Source organism: Microtus ochrogaster, chromosome 18, assembly GCF_000317375.1.
Source record: "Microtus ochrogaster isolate Prairie Vole_2 chromosome 18, MicOch1.0, whole genome shotgun sequence".
In the NCBI taxonomy this organism is placed as follows: domain Eukaryota; kingdom Metazoa; phylum Chordata; class Mammalia; order Rodentia; family Cricetidae; genus Microtus; species Microtus ochrogaster.
Window position 1 is genome coordinate 46,922,587 of NC_022020.1, and position 21,722 is coordinate 46,944,308.

Here is a 21,722-nt window from a genome sequence, read left to right on the forward strand (position 1 = left end):
AGGGGCCATGCCCTCCTTTAGGAACCTCTATTTTAACCAGAAACTTCTGGTTTCCCTTAGTCTTTCAGGTAACCAGACTCTATCTTAAGCTGTCTGAGGGCTGTCAGCTGCTAGTCAACTCAATGGTTCATAAAATGTACAGTCTTGATGCTCACAAAGATGTTAGGGATTGAGCGTCAGCAAATATGAGTTCATGATATCCTAGATAATCAGGACAAATTTCAACAAATCAGGGTCTGACCACTTGACCTAGAATTTGAATAGAAAAGGCGACGGCTGAAGGTAGTGAAGGAATTTAAGCAACTGTGGGCCTGTCTTCTGGGAAAGGGTCTAGGTTTAAATAAGAAGACCTGGTGTGGGGGCAAGAGGTCCTGCTAATGGCACTGTGCTGTCGGGTTGACGGCGTCTCAGTTTGCATTCTACCAATCGGCCCCCGAGGGGTCTTTCTTGGCTTAATAGCTTCAGCGGACAACTTGGTTCCTACTTAGGAACAGCCTCATTTCTTCTCATAGGACGACCACTACCACTAAGCGGGGACAATCTCATCATGGGGTCATCTGTATGCAGGGCTTGCTGTTTCTAGAACGCAGGTTGACTTTGGTTTAGGACAAGTGATGGAAACTTCCAGTCACTTCTGTAGAGACTGGATACCATAGAAACCCAGTTCCTCAGTGGCCCTTATCTTGATGCCTTCAACCTGGAAGGCAAATGAGAAAGGTTGAGAAGAATTTAGAGCCTAGCGTGTCTCAGGCAGACTCACTGGGCTTCTGGGAGACTCCTATCTGTGCTCACTGACCCTTGCACTGGTGCATGATTCTTCTCCCGAGTTTTCTTAGAGGTGACTTCTTAAGTCCCTCAAACTTAAACATTTCCCTGCAGGATCCGTTCAGTTCTGCTACAGATTCTGCCTCCTTCTACCTCTCCCTCAGGAGTGATGCTTTGTTTTTTTCTAGAGTCCTGATATTTCCAAACTCTGTAGTTCCCTTTCAGCCTAGCTTCATAAAAAAAAAAAAAAAGAAAGAAAAAAAGGGGAAGAGGACCAGGCCAACGAGGAGGAAGAAAAGGAAAACAAGACCGACAGCCAGTGCAGCAGACAAGAGTGTGTTCAGCTGTCCTCATCCTCACAGAACTAGCAGCTAGGAGGCCTGCGCTCAGCCGACCCTCCAACCTGCATCAGCCTACGCTGCCCCCAGGGAGACTATGGAGCTGGGGGCTCCATTGGTCCTGCTGCTGGCCACAGTTTGGCATGGTAAGAGCAGAAAAGGGGGTGTTCGTGAGGGTGTTACAGAGAGGGCCCGCGAAAGGACCCTGAGCGTCGCCGCCCCACACTAGGAGCCTCCACTCTCTGCTCCCGTCTGCTCTAGCACCGGAGCGCATGTTTGTTTTTATCTGGAGAGAAAAGAAGGAGAGAGTGGAGTGGGACCAGTCTGGCCAGGGCTGTGAGGGAGGCGAGTGTAGCCTTTGGCTCACAGTGTATCTTCAGTGTGTCCCTGCTACTTTGAAAGCCGCTAGCCACACTCCTCATTGGCAGGTGGGAAAGTGGACATGGGTGAAACTCAGGGCAAAGCTTTCGGATGTTTCCTGTGCCTGCAGGAAATTACCTGGGAAACTCCTTCAAGGCAGATGCTGAGAGGTCTTGGGCACGATTGACACTTGCATATCCGAGAGAATCTTAGGAGTCCCCCACTGCTCAGTGGCTTCTGCAGTTCTTCCTTGAGTGATCCCACCAGCTGGACAGCCCAGGTAGCCATGGTTAGGCAGGACTCGGCTCAGAAAGGCCCTTTCTTGGACAGCTTGGGTAAAGGGGTCAGGGTGGAAGAGAAGAGGTTGGTCTTTCTGGCCCAGGGTTTGAGGGTGGGGGAGTTCGGAGGAGGTTGGAAGAGAACACACCCGAACTTGTTATTGAGTAAACAAGCAAGAATGTTAGCGGGGGACCAGGGAAGCCAGAGAGGGCCTCCCCAGCCATTGTCTTCCTAGATGCCCCCCCTCAACTTCTTGGACAGCAGAAGCTGCTTCGAAACTATCATCTTGGAAGGTGTCAGGCTAAGGGTGAGGACTGGCATACATGGCCCAGAGTGGCCCGGCGAGCTCGTCTAGGCTCTACCTGGTCTAGCACAAATGTTGTATTTCATGACACCTACTTATTTGGAGAAAGGATGGAACTTGGTGGGGAAGGACAGGCTCACTCCGGTCCCTAGGGAATTGGTGCTGCTGGTGATACAACAGTCCACTGAAGATTCTTTGCTGGCTCAGCCAGTCTCACTGTCTCGTGTCCTGGCGCACTTTCCTATTAGAATGTGAGTGGTAAACATTAGGAAACACACATTCTTGAGAACAAGACCTTCTCACCCCAGAAAGTCCTGTGGATTTGAGTCACTGCCACTGCTCCTTCAGGCTTTATCTCGAGGACTGCTTATGTGCACTGCATGTGTGTGTGTGTGTGTGTCCGTGTGTGTGTGTGTATGTGTGTGTGTGTGTGTCCCAGTTCAATGTCCAGCTCCAGGAGGAAGAGAAGGTGAGAGACATCGGTGAGAAACCTAAGTTTTTAGCCTAACAGGTTACTGGTGATTGAGACCATGGGGGCTTCTAAAGGGATAGGAACAGTGTTGAAGCACTTAGAGGGAGAAAGAGACTGACCTCTCCTCTTTGGCTGGTGGTCATGAGGGCAGGAGGTTGTGGGGGTGCCTGCTGGAGCTGCTGGTGAGAGTCTAGTATGTAGGTACAAAAAGGAGGAGGTTTGGGTCAGGGGAAGAATTTGAGCGGGGACGTGTGAGATAGAAGAAGAGATAGGCACAGGGTCAGTGGCCATCATGCACTCATCCAAGGGAAGGGAGAGATGATGAGTGGGCCTCCCTTCCTGCCAACCATGCCCGCGGGAAGTGAGAAAGCTGTGCGGTGGATGTGGAGTGTGTCAATCCTGTTCTGCGAAGTGAGAAAGCCGTGCGGTGGATGTGGAGTGTGTCAATCCTGTTCTGCGAAGTGAGAAAGCCGTGCGGTGGATGTGGAGTGTGTCAATCCTGTTCTGCGTAAATATCCAGGAAAACGGGCTAGGAAGAAGTAAGGCAGAAGCCTCCAGAGTACATCTGGAGGTCAAGACAGGAGACCAAGATAAGGGGAGCAGAGTAGCTCTGGGGAGGGAAAGGGAAAAGCGACCAAACCAACGGGGAGATAAGCGAGGAGCAGGGGCTTAGAACCCAAGGTCGAATCCTGTGACCTTAAGGGTTAAACTCTTAAGTTACTATCTGGCAGGTTCAAGGACGCCTCTCGGGCTCTGCTGTCTTCCAGGTGAACAATGGGATTGGTTCTATCAGACAGAAGAGAGTCCGAAGCCCCCGAGGGTCAGCAACTTCCCCATCTGGAAAGGACAGTCAGGGTCCCTAGCCCTAGTCAGCATGAGCCCAGGCCAGGGTGAAATAGCTCGTCCCTCTTCCTGCTAGTCATACTGCACAGGAAAGCCACAAATCTACATCAGCAGTGGCAGTGTTCTCTCCTCTATTCTACATCTGGCTGATCGGAAGCTCGGGCAGATAAAGGCTGCATGTTTCCCGTGGGTTTGAAATCAGAGCAGACGTTAAACCAGGCTGAAATCATTTGCGTGGAGAGACTTTCCTTTTATGGGCCTCACACTTGGGTATGGGGAGGGTACCCTCTGAGGAGTGGTTTTAGGAACCACTGGAATCCTCTGAGGGCCTGGTGTCCTTGGGGCTGCCATGTCACTGTGTCGATACCAACAGCTGGAGTTGGAGGGGTTAACTTGCGGCGGTCAGCAAACAGGACAGTGACACAGACACTCTTTGCACAGAGTGTTCTGAGACCCAGCACACTGTCCCCCGACTCCAGGACTCCCTCATTGTGTGGTGAGGAGCAATGGCCAGGAGGGCAGGGAAGCAGAAGTGAGAGCGCCAGTCTAGAAGGGGCCATAGGCTGGGCGGAAACCGGGGCCAGCCTGGTGCCAGCAATGTGTTTCCGCCCACACAGGCCCAGAGTGCCTGCCGGCCCCTCAGAGGCTGTGAATCAGTTCTCACTTCCCTCCTTCACCCCTATTTCAGGCCTGGGAAAATTGCTGACACTACAGAGGCAGCTAGCCTCCTTCCTTAAGACCTGACAAGGGTTTTAAGTTCTCCTTTGTCCTTCAAGCAAATTTTCCTTAAAAGAGATTGGCTACCAAGAAACCCGGCAGGTCCGGAGAAATGAGAACAGAGTGGGCACCTCAGCAGTTTCATTCATAGACATGACAAACAGAGTCTTTACTTGGCAACAGGTGATGCTGCCAAGACTTCCCGGCATCTGGACGACCTGACGTGCCGGAAAGGTGTGATCACTGTCTGCATTTGTAGGCGAGGGGACAAAGTGAGGAGGATGGATGGCCTCAGGTCACCCCACAAGGCATGGGCCTGATGTGCAGTGGTAGGACAGGGCACAGCAGGAGACACGTGGAGCTTCTCTCTACTGGGCTAAGAACTCACATCTTCTCTTCTTTCCCAAGTGAGGGAAGTCAGGACTTGGCCATCTGTTTCTCCACTTGCTTCTTTGAAACTTGTCGCGCTTGAACGGGGCCCTGGGCTTGGCTCTGCAGTCACAGCTTGCTTTGTACACGGGATTGATGAGGTCCTGTCCTGGGGTGGGAAGTGATGCAGAAGGCTGGGTCCCCATGGATCTATGGGAAAGTCTACACCAGGATCTATTGTTGTACTGAGCTGGACAATCCCCTGGGGGGAAGGCAGTACCACCATCCACTTGAGGTGGCTCCCTGGGCAGATGTCCACAGATTTGGGTACTGAATGAGGGTTAGGTGATACAGACTCCACAGTACCAGAACTCTCGCTGCCAGAGCATGGTCCAGCTCAACTGGGGGGTAGCAGGGCTACACCCCAGGCCTCACTTCTGTCTGCACCCTCCTTTAGGTCATGGGGCCCCTGTCATCGAGCCCAGTGGCCCAGTGCTGGTTGTAGAGCCTGGTGCAACGGTGACGCTAAGATGTATGGGCAATGGCAGTGTGGAATGGGACGGCCCCATCTCTCCCTACTGGACCCTGGACCCTGAATCTCCTGGGAGCATTCTGACCACAAGAAATGCCACCTTCAAAAACACCGGGATCTATCGTTGTACTGAGCTGGACGATCCCCTGGGGGGCAGTACTACCATCCACTTGTATGTCAAAGGTGAGGATACCAAATTCCCTGCATTGGGCAGGAGGGTTAGCTCCTGGCATTGGCATGCATAGTAAGCCAGATCTGAGTTTGTGAGTTTGAGCATTGGCCATGAACAAACTTTATCCAGTGTTTACAATTTAGGGCAGGCCTCACAATAACCCTATGCAGTAGATGCTATGATTACCTCCATTTTCCAGGGGTTCACAGGGGTTGATTTTTTTTTTTTTTTTGCCTGAGATCATACGGCAGCAAGTGCCCGAGGGTACAGAAGCACCTGAAACACCGTCTGTATGGTTCTTCTCCAGGATGACTTTGAGCAAATGCTCAAGCTTCTGCTCCCTGTCACTAATGGTCAGTTGTCATCTTGAATCCTCTTCTCAGATCCAGTCCGGCCCTGGAATTCGCTAGCACAGAAGGTGACAGCGATTGAGGGCCAGGAAGCTGTGCTGCCCTGCCTGATCACCGACCCTGCACTGCAGTCCCATGTCTCTCTAGTGCGAGCCAGGGGCAAGCCAGTCTCACGCAGAACAACCTACTCCTTCTCCCCGTGGCAAGGGTTCATCATCCACAAGGTGAAGTTTCTTGACAGCGGTGACTATCAGTGCAAAGCTATGGTGAATGGTAAGGAATCCCTCTCCGTCAGCATCCAACTTAAAGTGGAAAAAGGTATGTAGGATGAAAAAAGCCTGCCCGGGCATGGAGGCGGGAAGGAGAGCTGGCAGCCATGGGTGTGGGGAGGAGAATCCTCTCTCTTCTTTCCATCATTCATTTCTCTCCAGGGCAAGTGGGGTGAGGTGTGTTGGGTGGGACTCTGACCATGAGACCAACTGTGATAAACTAACCAGGGTAACTGATCCCATGGTGTCGGGCACAGTGCCAGCAAGTCTAGGTGTTCACGGGTTGTATTTCTGGCCTCAGTTCTCTCAGGGCCCCCCTATGTGCAACTGGAGCCTACGGAGCTGGTGCGGATTCGCGGGGAGGCTGCCAAGATTGTGTGCTCTGCCACTAACGTGGAGCCCGAATTCCATGTTTTTCTCAAACATGGAGACACCAAGGTCAGTCCCCAGGGAAAAGAGACGACATGGTGAAGTCTGTCCGTCTTGTCAACACTGAGAGGCATCCTCACCTCAAACTGGCTTTCTGGGCTGGAGACATGGCTGTGGCCCAGAGGACAGAGAAGAGGGGCCTGAGACCCTGTGCCAGCAGCAGCTGCTCAGGCTGCTAGGTCTTGGGGATGGAGGTGGCAATCCAGTCCCTTTCAGGGATTCCCCTATCCCTTTGCTACAGCTTAGAGAACACTTCCTTCCGACATAATGAGGATTCCTGTCTCCCTTAGAAGCACGAGTTATGTTGGCTATTTCAGAAAGGCTTTAGTAAGAGGGAAAGTGAGGGTCCCCAGGGAGGAACGGGAAAAGGCTGCCTCCTAGATTCCTCACCCCATGTGCATCCTGTGTGAGGTGCCTCCCCGAGCCCTTGCTGTGTGAGTCTAAGCACTGTCATTTTAACCCAGGGGTAGGGGACCAGTATTCATCCCATTTTATAGATGAAGGATTTAAGACTCAGCATTTAGACCCTTGCCGAGTACAGGCCGATCATCATTTTAAAGGTGGAGGATTTGTATTCAGATCCTAAACAATTTTGGTACGTCACCTCTATTCCTTCTATCTACAGCTTGAAATCCCCATAAGCGGAGACTTCCAAAATGACCGTTATAAAAAAGTCCAGATCCTCAGCCTCAATGCCGCCGACTTCCAAGATGCTGGCAAATACTCCTGTGTGGCCAGCAATGGTTTCGGCACACACACATCCTCCATGATCTTCCAGGTGGTGGGTGAGCATCAGGTAGTGGGAGAAGCCCATGGCTGTTGGGAGATAGGATGGCTTGGTCCTGGAGCCCCATCTTAGGAGACTTCCTAGACCCTCCACTTCCTCCAAGCCCTTGGAGAAGTGGGTGGTGCTTCACTGTAACATGGTCTGGTCTGGGTTGGAATTGGAGCCCAGCAAAGCAGCTCCCTACAGCAGATCATGCTGGCTTCCTCGTTCCTGAGAGCGGGGGATATTTGTGTCACGTGGACACATGAACATTATATCTCTAAACACCAACGCTCCCTCTTACTGGGGCTTACAAGCTGAGGCAGGAGGCGTGAGAGTGGAGTTGTTGGGCCTCAATGAGAAAGGAAGGGAACGGGATGTCTTGAAGAAGGAGCAGCATGTGCAAGCCCCAAGGGAAAAGAGCCCAAGCATCTCTGAGATACCAAAAGCAGCCGAGAATATCAGAGATGTGAGTGGGGTGTGAGTGATGGCTCCGGGGGAGGGGAGATGAGGCAGGAACCGGGTAGCCTAACGGAGTGTGAGGAGAATTTGCATCCCACCCTTTTGAGAGGTCTTGAAGGTTATAAAGCAGAGAGCTGAGGTCCAGAGGGGACTGGGAGTCAGGAGCACCCACTCCTGGGTGTCATCAAACCTGGCTCTGCCAAATAGTATGTCTACCAATTCCTTTCCCTGAAAGAAAATGAGGAGGTCAGTAGTAAATGACTGTATTTAGACAACCTAGAAGAAGCCCTGGTCAGATCCACACGGCTGGAGCATGCGAGCAAATACCACAGTAGAAGACTCGCCCTGGCGGTGGGGAGAGGGGAGCTGGGAGCAGCCACAAGAGGGGATGTAGGAAGCTACAGAAGGTGGTGAGGACGCCAACCATGGGAATGAGGAAGGCTGGGTGTGAGATGCCCTCCCATTGCCTGGCGATTGAGAGGGAAGCAATGCACTCCACGGACAGAGAACCCCACAACAAGGCAGTTTTACAGTGTGCGAAGGGGCTCTGAGTGTGGTCTAGCAGTGTGGCCTGCTGAAGTGTTGAGAGTCAGAGAGGAGAAGAGAGGAGGGAAGCATGAATCACTGGCCTCAGAACACACACAGGGAACTCCTCAGAACTCTGCCAGGTAAAGGGAAGAGAGGCAGACTCACGCAATGTCAGCCCTCTGCTAGGGCTCTAGCCAATCTGCCTCCCAGTTCGGGCATTCACTGGTCACTCAGTAAATGCAAGAAATGCATACTTGAACTGGAGAGACGGCTCAGCGGTTAGGAGCACTGGCTGCTCTTCCAGAGGACCTGGGTTCAATTCCCAGTGCCCACATGGCAGCTCACAATTGTCTATTTCCACAGTTCCAGGGGCTCAAGCGCCCTCACACAGACATACATGCAGGCAAAACACCAATGCACATAAAATAAAAATAAATTTTAAAAAAGAAAGGAAAAAAAGAAATGCATAGTATTTCAGCTTTTGACCAGATCTGTATTCAGGCTTGAGGGTGGCAGGGCAGAGGGCAAGCTCAGACACTTTGGGCGAGAGAGCTCCGGTTCATGGAGCAGCTGTTGTGCCATTAAGATGGGTCTGCATGCCATATTCAAGGAATGAGTTTACCAGTAGGGCTGGCTGGGGTGGTGTGAACAAAGAGGTACCACATGAAGTCAGAGAGGTAAGCTGGGCAGGTAGTTGGTCCAATGGCCCTGAGATCTCATGTATGGGACCTAGGCCTCTTTTTTTCTTGGAGGAGGTGAGAAACAGAAGGTTTGAGCAAAAGCAGCATCATGATCAGACTTGGATGTAGTAGATTAGCACAGGGCTTTCTGGTGCTCTGTGGAAGACCATCTATGGGGAGAGAAAGAGGAGGAAGTAAGTTAGGAGACTATCCCAGTGGTCCAAGCTCAAGTGGTCCAAGGTGATACGTCTAGACTTGAGTGATAGTGGGGGTGGCTGGAAGGGTCTGAACAACCGAGTGGATCGATAGTAGGAATACAGGTGACAGAGGTGAGTCCTGGCTGGGGCTGGGAACTGTGAGCTTGGAGCAGAGATGCGCTCAGACCCTCAGATCAGGTCAAGGGGTAGAGGGTCCAGTGGACAGAAAGAGGGGGCCATCTCCCCACTAACCCCAGATCTTCTGTGTTGATTTCCAGAGAGCGCCTACTTAAACCTGACCTCCGAGCAAAGCCTCTTCCAGGAGGTACCTGTGGGTCAGAGCCTCGCCCTCACAGTCAATGTAGAAGCCTACCCTGGCCTCCAGAGTTATAACTGGACTTACCTGGGGCCATTCTTTGGAGATCAGCACAACCTTGATTTTATCACCCAAAGGACCACCACATACAGGTACTGCCTGTCAGACCATGGACAATGTGTGTGAGTGTATGTGTGTGTGTGTCGGGGGTTCCGCCAGAAATGAGGATGCTTGGGTCCTGTCCCGTCTGTGCTGCCCCACCGTGGGAAGATCCCCTTCCTGTTCTTTATCTCATTTCCCTGACTATGAGAGTATCAGTCCTCTATGTCATTTGTCCTAGCCCCTGCCCTGTGTCTCTGGGTCACTCCGTGAGTTTCTATACTGTCTCCCAGGAGCTGCTCTACTGTTTGGAGGTACATGTTCTCAAGGTCCCTTGGGACCTCTTAGCTTCACCTCCTGTCCTTTTTATGGCCAGTGCAAATGTAGGAGGTGACTGTGACTTCCACCCCAAGATGTATTTGAGATAACAACCATGCAAAGCACCTACCTTGTTCACATGGGGTCGGGGCAGAGGGACACGATCGTGCATTTGCTAAAAGATTAACCATCCTGAAAATCTCCTCTCAGTATATTCTCCCCAGGCTCTGGGATATTTTCGGGGTGTGTGTTTCCCCCACTGCCACTCTGCTGGCACTGTTCTACTCCTAAAGCTTGGGTTGGTCATGTGTCCACTGATGTAGAGGGATACTGCCTGCCTCGGAATGAAGTGTGACTGGGAGGGTCTTACTCTCATGACCTAGGGCCTGAAGTTTGCTAGCTGAGCACTCCACCGCAGAGTCCAACCCCAACCTGAGACACCTTTCCCAGAAGTGAACTTTAGTCCGGCAGTGATGGTAGATTTTGTCCAAGCAAGGATTGGTACTTTGCTGTCATTAGCACCGGAGAGATGGCTCAGGGGTTAAAGGGCACTTGCTGCTCTTGCAGAGGACCCAGGTTCCGTTTCTAGCATCCATAAGCATTAACTGTCTGTAACTCAAGTTCCAACAGATCTGTGGGACTCTTCTCGCCTCTGTGGGCAGCAGACACACATGTGCTAAACACAGAGACAAGCAGGCAAGACACTTATACACATAAAATATAAAAAATATACCTTTAAAACTGCAATTTAAATATTCATTTTATTTAATGTGTATATTTTGCTTGTATGTATATCTGTACACCACTTGTGTACCTTGTGCCTGCAGAGGTTAGAAGAGGGTGCCAAATCCTCTAGCACTGGAGTTATAGATGGTTGCGAGTCACCGTGTCTGTGCTGGGAACCAAACCCTGGGTCCTCTGCAAGAGCACAGTGCTCTAAACCAGTGAGTCAGCTCTCCAGCCCTGTTTAAAAACATGTTCATTACCTAAACAGTGCTGCCTTCGTTAGCTGGACGTTCATTAGCAGATGTCTCTTATCTCAGGGCTTGGGCAACAGAGGCAGAGGAATTGGGGGTTCAAGGCCAGCTCTAGAGGCAGCACAGCAAGTTAGTAGGCCAGCCTGGGCTATATCAGATCCTGTCTCAAATCACAACAGCAAGTACACTCATAATGGATAAACAATCCATTAGAGACTAAGAAAATTACCTGGAAACAACCAAAGGTGACTTTTTTTTTTGCTTTAGCATTGTTTTTAGACTTTTCTATAGTAAAGAGAACCATTAAATTAAGTGCCTATTATGAGTGTTCAGCATTCTAAATGCACAGCCCTTCAACCCTCAAGCCAATCCGGTGAATTAAACCAAACCAAACACAAACCCTGAATCACCCTGAGTCAAGAAGACCACAGCAGTTGAATGTCTATGTAAAGTCACACAGCCAAAAATGATAACGGTGGAATTTTATCTCTGGTTTCTGTAGCTACACGGCTCAGAACCAGTCCCTGTCTCTTGTCCCTGTCACCATCCCCAGGACCCGGTAGCACATTAGGGATGCTCAGTAGGGGTTGTGGTGCTTGTGAACACTTAGTTCAGTGGTAAGAAGGAAGAGACTTGTGATATACCTCCCAGGACCTTGCGGACATCATCTCTAATAAACCTTTGGGGAAAACACAGAATACCCTGAGATGAGAGGACACACAAGGACCAGGGGTAGGTGCTTTCTCTTGTCTCAGTGGCACACTCCTGAAGACCTGGCTCAGACAAGACCTCTGTGCCCTGAAACTTTAACAAAAAATGGTGCGCTTTACTTCACAGGACACCAGTTTATAATAGTAGTGTCTCTCGGGTGTCTTGCAGCTACACATCCACGCTCATCCTGAACCGTGTACAGCCCCTGGAGGCTGGCCAATACTCCTTCATGGTCCATAACAAGGCAGGCTGGAACAACGTGACCTTTGAACTCACCCTGCAATGTGAGTGACAGGGAGGCTGCCCAGGGTTGGGTATACTGGGAGAGGTGAGGGTATCAGGCTCAGGGCAGGTGGTCAAGAGACAGAGACCTCACCCCTAAGGCTGATCCTGCCTTCGTTCATCCTTCCCCTCTTCCTCAGATCTCCCAGAGGTCAGTGTTTCGTGGATCCCTGTGAATGACTCTAATGTCCTGCTCTGTGATGTCTCTGGGTTCCCTCAGCCCAAAGTGATGTGGATACAGTGCAGAGGTCACACTGACAGGTCAGTGGGCTTGACTCCCCTCCCTAGGCTGAGCATTCGGGTGAGGTACCCATGAGTGGGAAGGGCATGCTGATGTGGGAGACCCCAAAGCCCTGAGTCAAAATCTATTCTTTCCAGGTGTGATGAGGCCCAGGCCTTGCAGGTTTGGAGTGATGTTCCCTCCAAAGTCCTGAGTCAGGAGCCCTTCCACAAAGTGACCATTCAGAACCAGCTGCCCACTGGGGCCTTGAAACACAACACAAGTTATATTTGCAGGGCCCACAACGATGTGGGGAACAGCTCCCAGGCCTTCAGGGCGGTCTCTTCAGGTAATCCATCCTCCTCAGCCAGCATGGGCATCCAACATGTGGAGACTACTTGACCCCTCACCCCCAACCCAGGGATTTCTACTTGGAGGAGATCCCAGCCATCCTGAATTCCACCTCTGGGTCACCCTGGCTAGTCCTGAGCCACAGGACTCTGGACATGGTGATATGGAGAGGTCCAGCGTCCCTCACTGGGGACTGAAGAGGAAAGGGCAGGATCAGGGAGTGGGAAAAAAGAATGAGGCAGAGATACCCCAGATGGAGACTTATAGAGGACCGAGAGAGACTGAGAGATACTGAGAGACACCAGCAAGCTGGTCTACTAGTCTGGTCCTTTGGCTCCTCCTTGCATCCGAACTCATGTGAGGGAAAAAGAACTTGAGTGAAGAAATACAGTTCATCCCAAGTCCACGGCTAGAGGGATGCTTCCTCCCATCCTCTCCAGCTCCCCCTTGCTGTCTGCCCTGCCCGATCCTGAGACACAGTCCTCACTCAGGGCCATTGCCCCAAGGGTTTGCCCTGTGCTGATTTGGAGTCTGCAGCTGGGCCTAGTCTCACTCAGAAGCCCACAGCCTCCCCGAGCCCCTAAACTACTACTGTGCCGGGGCCTGGGTGATGCTTTCAATCCTTGGTTTCTGCTTGGCTCAGGGAACATGTCACTCGTCTTCCACTCTAGCAGCTGTTGACAGGCCCGTGGGCCCTGCTATCCGGGAATGCTGTGTCACTGCCGGTGGTGGTGGTTTTAAATAGTGAAGCCCCATGGTGACAAATGCTGGAACTGTACCAGGCTCGTCTCCACGACCCCTCACCCACTAGCAGCAAAGTCCCTCCTTCCTTCATTTTGGAAGGACAACACATCTGAAATGTTTAGAGGCGTCCCAGTTTGGTGTCTCGTATCACCTAAGGAACCCAAGCTCCTAGCTGGACGTGGAAATGAACTGTGTCCTTCTGACCACATGAAGATTAGAGGTCAGGAAGGGGAGACCCTGGGGCCCTAAGCTGGCTCTGAGCTGCTAAAGTCACACAGAGCACCTGGAGGAAGCCACAGGAAACCCGAGGAGGATTTCCCTGCCAAGGCCTCTCTGCCCGCAGGTGCAAGCCATAAAGCCCCAACACTAGGATTTGCGTCCAAGTGGTAGCTGGCCACCGAGCCAGCCTGCTACAGAGAATTTTCACGCTCTTTTCTGGCAGAGGGATGAGACTGAATACAGTCTCTCCACTTGCCCACTCCTCTGCCCCCTCTTCCAGAAGAAATCAGAACGCAGCTCCCCGATGAGTACCTGTTCACTCCGGTGGTGGTAGCCTGTATGTCTGTCATGTCTCTACTGCTGCTACTGCTGCTGCTGCTCCTATACAAATACAAGCAGGTGAGCTGGGCTGTGGAGCTGGGCCGGGCCCCCAAGGGAGCCAGAGGAGGAGGACCCCTGCTCACGCTCGCTCGTTCTGACGGGCTGTCACGCAACCAGAGCTGTTCATTAGGTGTCTACTGTGTGTCAACATGGGCTAGCACCAAGAAGTTCCCGGTGCAATAATCCTATGCTTGACCATTGGGGGTGGAGGTGGTGGGGAGGAGAAGGTATAAAAGAAGGTATAAAATTGCCTTTTAAGGTGCCTAGCTCTGCCCAGCTCTGCCGCTGGGGCTGCGGGCAATGGGCATGTTCACATGTTCAAGTTCCTTTTTCTACCTGTAAATTGGGGTTCATGATGGCAGGTTATCACCAAGATCCTCTACCCTGTATGTGTAGAGCCGGGGTGGGTTGTGGAAGAAAGACAGGACTTGGTGGTGGAGCCTGTGTTTCCGTGCAAGGAGGAAGTTGGCTGCAGACCCAGCTCCTGAACGTTGGGACAGGAGCGTGGCTAAAGTTGGCATCTCCTTGACCGCACGCCAAAGTGGTTGCTGGGTGCTGCTCACCACCCAGACATGGCTTAGTCACTGTCACGGCTACTGGGTCCTCGGAGATATACAAAATTCTTCCTTATTTTAACCTAAAAAACTTTCTCTGGTACCCCATGAGCCACGGGCTCCCTCAGGCCTTTCTGCCTTGGCTGTCGGGTGTCACCTGATGGGAGTCTAGAGCACCTCAGCTCATTCTCTCTGCAAGCACCATGCTTTGAGTATTTTGCTCAAAGTACCTTCTCATGTCCCACGCAGGAAATTTAACTGCTTCTTAAGCAATCTAAGGCCAGGAGACCTGCAGCGCTAGGCTGCCTTCTTCCACACGCCCTTTGGTGTCCCCTGGCTGAGGCACCCCTGAGGGTCAGGGCAGGAGGCGGTTCTCTTCTGCACAGATTCTGCCCAGGTGACTTGGCGCCACCTGTCTATCCCCTGACCTGTCTATCGCCCAGATCTGGGTGAGAAGGGGCCTGCCTGTGGAAGGGTGGCTTCTGCTCAGGGCTGAGTCATCACCTTCTGTCACCAAAAGAAACCACAACAGTCCGGGAAGAAACAGGGGAAGAGGAAAGAGCAGGAGTTAGCTGGCCCTGAGGACAGGGGCAAAGGAAGGGAGAGAGGTGGCCGCAGAGGAGGGGAGGGCAGAATCAGATAGAGGATTGGAGAGATGCTGGGACCAGGCCTAAATTGAGACAGGAGGGTCTGCGGAGCTTCCAGTGGGAAGTGTTCAGGTCTCTACCTTCCCCAGGCTCAATATCAGTCCCACAGAGCCAGGGGCCTGATCAGGGGAGTGGCCAAGATCTGACATTCCCAGCCGTCTCTTCAGTCCGCATCAGAAGATAAGGGAGGACCCGGGCTTAGGGCTGGTATGAGCAATTGGTAAACTGATTGATATGCCGCCATGAGAATTTAGGCAGGCCCAGCTTCCAGGAAAGGCTTAGGAAGCCCCTGCAGCTGGCCTTCCAGGCACCGCTCCTGATAGGAGGAAACCTTGCAGGCCACTCACTTTTATAAGGTTGGCCCCCCAAGTCCCTGGGATAGCAGAAATCCCGAGTTTGGCAGGGGGCGGGGGTCCAGCATAGATTCAGCCCTGGGAGCTTCCAGCCACACCTCCCTTCCCCCACCCTTCCCTCTTCTCCCTTCATCCCTTCCAGCTAGGCCTTAGAGGAGGTGGGAGGGCTGAGTCAGCCCAGCTGCAGAAAAACAGGGAAGCAGAAGTGGCTTGGAGAAAAATAGTCACAGCCACAGAGACTCCTAGAGATGCAGGATGCAAGGGGCAGGAGGGGTCTCTCAGCCCAAGGGAGTTTCCTCCCTAAATTTCCTTTCAGACTCTTTCCCCAAGCCATAATGTGCAGATGTTTTGTTGTTACTGGTGGAGTTTTGTGTTTGTTTGCTTGTTTTTATTTGTTATTGTTGTTTGTTTGAGGATTGGGTCTTTATATCTTTCAGGAAGGCCTCAAACTCCTTCCGTAGCTAAGGCTGGCCTTGAACACCCCATCCTCCTGCTTCCTCTCCCAAGTGTTAGGATTACAACGTGTGCCATCGTGACCAGCCGGGTGTTCTTTATGTCTAACTTTTGTCTCAAATGTCCAACTGGAAACTCTTCCTCCTCCAACACTCACACATCTTTTAGTTCTTCTCACTGAAGCACCCAAGGCCTAGACTCTGTCCTCCCCACGGCCTAGTCCCTGTCCCAAAGGCCTGACTGGACATCAAGTTGGTCTGTTGACCCAGTGTCCTCCACTACTACCCCAGCTTCCACTTTCCCATAAATGGGACCTCCCTTCAGCACTTCTCAGGTCAATTCAGGATGTGGTACCCTCACACAGCTGCTCTGGGGCCAGGAGAAGGTGAAACAATCACCCGCTTCTATCCAGACCCCATTTTAGATGTATGGGGGGGGCACAGAGATCCTGAGAGGGAACTGGAGCTAGCATAAGGTGTAATATGTGGACACCCCACTCTGTCAGAGGGCTCTGCCTCACCTAGAGTTAGGAGATAGCCCATTTCTTACAGTCCTCCTGGCCTTCCTGCGTCAAAGCTCCCCTCTCATCCCCTGAGCTGCATTGGTCACCTGGCTGAGTTTGTCAGGATCTTATCCCATGCAAACTCTTCAGCATCTGTGCACTCTCTGCCTGGACAGTTCTCAGGCTGGCTCCTCCTGGACTCTCCTGGCTCATGTCACACCACTCTCTGTCACATCACCCTGCTTTGCTGACTTCATGATGTTATTTTTCAAATGTTTTAAGAGATTTGTTAGCATCTATTACTTATATGTGATAGTGAGTTTCAATATGACGTTTTCAAACACATACATAATGTATCTTGATGCTATTAATCATTTTCATAATCATTACCTTCTCTCGTTCCCCTCTCCCATACTTGCTGGTCCCTTTTCTTTCTCCAAACTCTTTCACTTTAATTTGTGTGTGTGTGTGTGTGTGTGTATGTATGTGTGTATGTGTGTGTGTGTGTGTGTGTGTGTGTGTGTGAGAGAGAGAGAGAGAGAGAGAGAGAGAGAGAGGGAGAGAGAGAGAGAGAGACTATGTATGTATGTGTACATATGCATGTGTGTATATTTGTGTGTTTGCATGCGTGTGTGTTCCAATATGTTTTGTTAGGGTTTCTGACAGAAGTGTAGGTGAGAAGTTACAGAGATGGGCTGGCTGTACAACTGAGGAAAACGTCTCTCCACCCCCATAACCAGTAATTGCCTAAAGTTCTTCAGGGAGCCGGCACTTGTGAGCCTCTCTGTCCTCCATGACAGGTTGTTGGCAGGCCCAAACTGTCCAGGTCTTACGTAGGTACTCAGAGCTGCTGTGAATTCAAGAATCCATTAGCTGTCCCATGCCTGGAAGACAGTCTTTGTAGCACTTCACCCCACCCTTACTCTTCCTGTCTTTTCTACGGTGTCCTCTGGGCCTCGGAGGAACACAGATGTCTCATTTGCAGCTGAGCAGTCAGTTACTCTCAGCATTTTGACTCGTCATGAGTCTCTGCAGTTACTGCTGACTATTGCAACCAGCAGCTCCTCTGCCCAAAGCTAAGAACAATGCTGAGCTATGGGGATAAACAGAATTGTTTAGAAGGCTAACGGACAGGCATATCAGATCCATTTAGCAAAACAACAACTGCATATTCCCCACTAGGGTTGAGAACCTCCCTAGACAGGAACTTTTGACCAACACAGTACCATATGTGGATTCCTTCCTGTACCCTCAGTTCCAATCAGAAACTGGACGATCACCCCATAACAGACTTGACATTATTTGCACCAATGGGAGCATCTTTCATGGCATTATTTGAAGGTTGCCTATCTATGTATTTAAGTTGAACGCCTCTCTTGGACCTGCAAATGCTAGCCCCATGGGATCAAGCGTCTGCCTTGTTCAATAATGAATCAGTCGTGCTGGATAGAAATGAATGCTCAGTAAAATGTATTCTTTTACTGCATGGCTGTATTATTCAGCTAGGAAAAGAGCAATTCTGACCTCAGCATAGATGTAATGATGGCATAATTCTCAGTCACAGAAAATACTGTATGAAATACCCAGGGCAACAAAATGATTCGAGACGAAGTAGAGCCGTGTCTTCCAGGGGCTCTAAAGGGGGAGGTAGTGGGAAACTGCTATTCCCTGGGTACAGAACTTGTTTTACAGGTCAAAGGAGTTCTGGAAATTGGTTTCCTTCAGCATGAATGCAGTTAATGCCACTGATGTGTACAGTTGAAAATGTTTGGGGTGGTACATTTTCCATTCTGTATATTTGTATATTACAATTGTATATTACAATTGAAAATAAATGTAGGGCTGGAGGAGGATAGCTTAGTTGTACAGTGTGTACTTCTACATATAAAAGGCCCTGGTCCAGTCCCTAGCACCTAGAACAAAACCACCGACATAGACTATTTGGATGAGAGAATGGTTCGTGAACGAATGGATAGTTCTCAACGTCCACCCTCCACTTTGGCCCAGGAATTATCAAATTCAGAGGCATCAAGGCCTCCAGAAATTATCTTATCCAAGTCTTTGGATGAACAGCTAAGGAAACTGAGGTTTGGAGAAGGGAAGGGCACACAGTAAGGCAGAATCCAGCAGGACTAGCTTTTGCTGCTATGCCCACAAGATGCCTCTCTCCCTCTTAACTCACAACAGGCTGAGAGCTTCTGCACTGTCTTCTCGTGCTCTTAGGAGATGAGATGCAAGGTCCATCTGCCAGCCCATCAGCCCCCCTGCAATGCCTCCTTTTCTTTCTGCAGAAGCCTAAGTACCAGGTGCGCTGGAAGATCATTGAGAGCTACGAAGGCAACAACTACACCTTCATTGACCCCACCCAGCTGCCCTACAACGAGAAGTGGGAGTTCCCCCGGAACAACCTGCAGTTTGGTGAGGGTGGTCTCAGCACTCTGTGATCTTCCATCCCAAGGCTGATGATGGGGGGCTGATGGGGGCTGCAGGGACCCAGTAGGCCTCAGGAGTAAGGAGCCCGTGTGTCTGTGATAGGTAAGACGCTCGGAGCTGGCGCCTTTGGGAAGGTGGTGGAGGCCACAGCCTTTGGTCTGGGCAAAGAAGATGCCGTGCTGAAGGTGGCTGTGAAGATGCTGAAGTGTGAGTCGGAGGAGGTGCAGCATGGGGGATGGGGAGTGGGCTGGCACCGCTGTTCCAAGAGGTGCTGTCTGCACTCTCAAACTGTTGCGGGTTTTAAGTTGAGACCTGACTTCCTGACTGAGCTCCAGCCTCCTTGCGTTTCCTGGTTCTGAGGGTCTTTGTCAACCTTTGAGGAGAAATGGGCCTTCTGACTGAGCCCAAGGGAAGTTAGGGTGAACAGAAGCCACCCAGGGAATGACCCTGTCACAGCTTGGCTTCCTCCCCTCCAGATTAGCTCAGTAACAGGCACATCCTTCCTCTCCCCCCCTTCTCCTTCTGTCTTTCTCCCTCCCTCCCATTTGTATGTCTGTATTTCTCCTCCTTCTTTTGGATTCTGATCCCTCTGGTTCTCCGGGTGCTTCTTCTCCCAGCCACGGCTCATGCTGATGAGAAGGAGGCCCTGATGTCAGAACTGAAGATCATGAGTCACCTGGGACAGCATGCAAACATAGTCAACCTCTTGGGCGCCTGCACGCATGGAGGTGAGAGCTGGGCAGGAAGGGGTATACTCATGGGTTTGGGTATCCGAGGGTGCCTGGACATCTGGCTTCAAGGTCCCCTTGAGCTCTAAGTGCTTGCCTCCAAATCCCTGATAGCCTGGATTCATAGACAGCAGGAGCTGCTCACGGGTGGGTGATGCAGAAATCTATGTACAGCCCCCACTAAGCCCACTTAATAGGGATTTTATCATGAAGCCCCAAATCTACCTTTCTCCTCACCCTCCAAGATTTACTATCATTGTTATCTCTTTTTGTTTGTTTTGTTTTCTACTTTTCAAGACAAGGTTTTTCTGTGTAGTCCTGGAATGCACTTTATTGTCCAGGCTGGCCTCGAACTTACAGAGATCCACCTGCCTCTGCCTGCAGGGTGCTAGGATTAAAGGCATGCATCATGCCCGGTTTAGATCTACTTTTTAAAAAGCTCCTACCCCAGACGTACATGCCCCCAAACTCCAACTCATCTCTCTCCTCTTCATTATAGCAGCGTTGTCCTGTACTGAACTGCCATTCTCTGAAAAAAAAAAAAAAACTTTTTGAGCTAAAATTTTCTTTTTTCCTTTTTTGAGACGGTTTCATTTTAATCCAGGCTGGTTTGGAATTTGCTGTGTAGCCTAAGCTGCCCCTAAACTCGCAATCTTCTTGTTTTAGCTTTGCAAGGGCCAGGATGACAAGCAAGCGTCATCAGACTAGGCTAGACTAGGCTAGGCTTTTTTGAGAGTTTTGTTAATTTTTTTAGTGGCTTTACACAAATAAGGTTATTATTTTTTTAATATTTATTTATTATGTGTACAATATTCTGTCTCTGTGTATGCCTGCAGGCCAGAAGAGGGCACCTGACCCCATTACAGATGGTTGTGAGCCACCATGTGGTTGCTGGGAATTGAACTCAGGACCTTTGGAAGAGCAGGCAATGCTCTTAACCTCTGAGCCATCTCTACAGCCCAAATAAGGTTATTAAAACACTGAGAAGCTTGCTCCCAGAGGCAGGATTAGAACTCAGAGGCCCTTGTTCATATGGGGAGTAGAACCTTGGGGTGCATCTCTCTCACTCCCTCTTCTGGCTGCCTTAGGGCCAGTGCTGGTCATCACTGAATACTGTTGCTATGGCGACCTACTCAACTTCCTGCGACGGAAAGCGGAGGCCATGCTGGGACCCAGCCTGAGTCCTGGTCAGGATCCTGAGGGGGACTCCAGCTACAAGAACATCCACCTGGAGAAGAAATACGTGCGCAGGTATCTCCCTGGCAAAGGGCAGGACAGAAAGGAGGCCAGGACGGGAAGGGGTCCCACGCAGCCTGTTTGTGTCATGAGGAGTACCTACCCCAGTCTTTACAGGAACTCTGATTTCTTACAACACATTCCTATCATTCAACAACTTAGCCTTATCATTCTGAACTCTTAGCATGCTCCAGGAATGTGGAAGGCGATGGCTTGGTTCATGAATCCATCACCTTCAAGTGTGGAAAGATTCTCCTAGGCCCTTACGTGGAGGACTTGGGGCAATTGCGTGTTCCTGTTTGTCTCACAGCATATCCGTGGGGGCTGCGGGACACGTAGTCCCCTCAGGAGTGGCCAACCTGTCTGCACATCCCCATGGGGAAGTGAAAACAGAGTTTATTAGTTTTTGGATGGAGGTAACAAAACAGCCTGGCCTGTGGTGAGGTTCCTGGTCTGCTCAGGCCTCAGTTTCCCCTGGTAAGCCAACAGTGTTGCATCTCTTGGGGTCTTCTGTGATTCTCGGAAGCCACCAGAGGTTATGGACAGAGCCACATGGGGAAGCAGAGAGAGGAAGAAACAAGTTTCCTGTTGCCCATGATGGGCAGAGAGGGAACCTGAGCTAAACCTATGTTTTTACGTTGGAGTCTCCGTTTTGGGGCATGGTGTGTGGGGCTGTAAGTGCAGCAGTACTGGGATCAGGCCATGCTCAGAACCAGGGGAGTGTACTCTGTGCTTGTAGTGAAGGCCCTGGCTGCTGCTGAGGCCGGGAGAGCCAAAGGAGAAGGAGGTTCCCTAGCTTCCTTCTTTAAGTGTACAGACAATCAAAGCATCCCTAGAGTGGGACATTTCAGGAGCAAGTGGCATCTAAATGGGACCTACCTAGGGAACTCAAGTTATACTATTACAGAAGTGTGGTTTCCAGAACGAGGAGATGCTGACTGTGCCGTGGATGGATGCTAATGGTGACCCGAGTTTCTCTTCCGGGAAGGTTGAGAGTATGGGCAATAGCTTGCTGGCAAACCAGATCTGGCTGGCTGCTTAGCATCAACAGTGGCTCTTCAGGACAGGGTTGTGCTTCTACAGGTGGCTCACCACCCACAGGGAAAGCCTGGGTATTCCAGGCCTGTCCACCCAAGCCTACAGAGACCCAGTCTTCACACAACAAACAAACAAAACAAAACAACAACAACAACAAAAAACATCTCCCTGGGGCTCAGATGCCCTAAGCCAGTTTAAGTTCTGCTCTAGATTTGGGCAAATTTAATGCTATTAGTGGCTGCCAGGGGGCATGAGTAATGTTAACTTCCCCCCCAAGCAATTGGTTTTAAGTATGTATGAGTGTGTGTGTGTGTGTGTGTGTGTGTGT

The 21,722-nt window shown here is 50.9% G+C and overlaps 1 protein-coding gene across 2 annotated transcripts in view; it reads left to right on the forward strand.

The window, feature by feature from the left end:
- Positions 1–1,070: 1,070 nt before the first annotated feature.
- Csf1r (colony stimulating factor 1 receptor) overlaps positions 1,071–21,722 on the forward strand; it is a 24,991-nt gene continuing 4,339 nt past the window's right edge. The window contains exons 1-14 of one of the 2 annotated variants that reach the window (XM_026783401.1): positions 1,071–1,249; positions 4,905–5,162; positions 5,535–5,819; positions 6,072–6,208; positions 6,825–6,984; positions 9,111–9,300; positions 11,422–11,537; positions 11,676–11,796; positions 11,914–12,104; positions 13,350–13,468; positions 18,251–18,377; positions 18,495–18,599; positions 19,010–19,120; positions 20,209–20,371. In XM_026783401.1, the coding sequence (XP_026639202.1) occupies positions 1,201–1,249; positions 4,905–5,162; positions 5,535–5,819; positions 6,072–6,208; positions 6,825–6,984; positions 9,111–9,300; positions 11,422–11,537; positions 11,676–11,796; positions 11,914–12,104; positions 13,350–13,468; positions 18,251–18,377; positions 18,495–18,599; positions 19,010–19,120; positions 20,209–20,371 (2,132 nt within the window). In that variant the 5' untranslated portion in view covers positions 1,071–1,200. The remainder of the gene's footprint in view (positions 1,250–4,904; positions 5,163–5,534; positions 5,820–6,071; positions 6,209–6,824; positions 6,985–9,110; positions 9,301–11,421; positions 11,538–11,675; positions 11,797–11,913; positions 12,105–13,349; positions 13,469–18,250; positions 18,378–18,494; positions 18,600–19,009; positions 19,121–20,208; positions 20,372–21,722) is intronic. The other variant, XM_005356163.2, reaches the window with a different exon arrangement.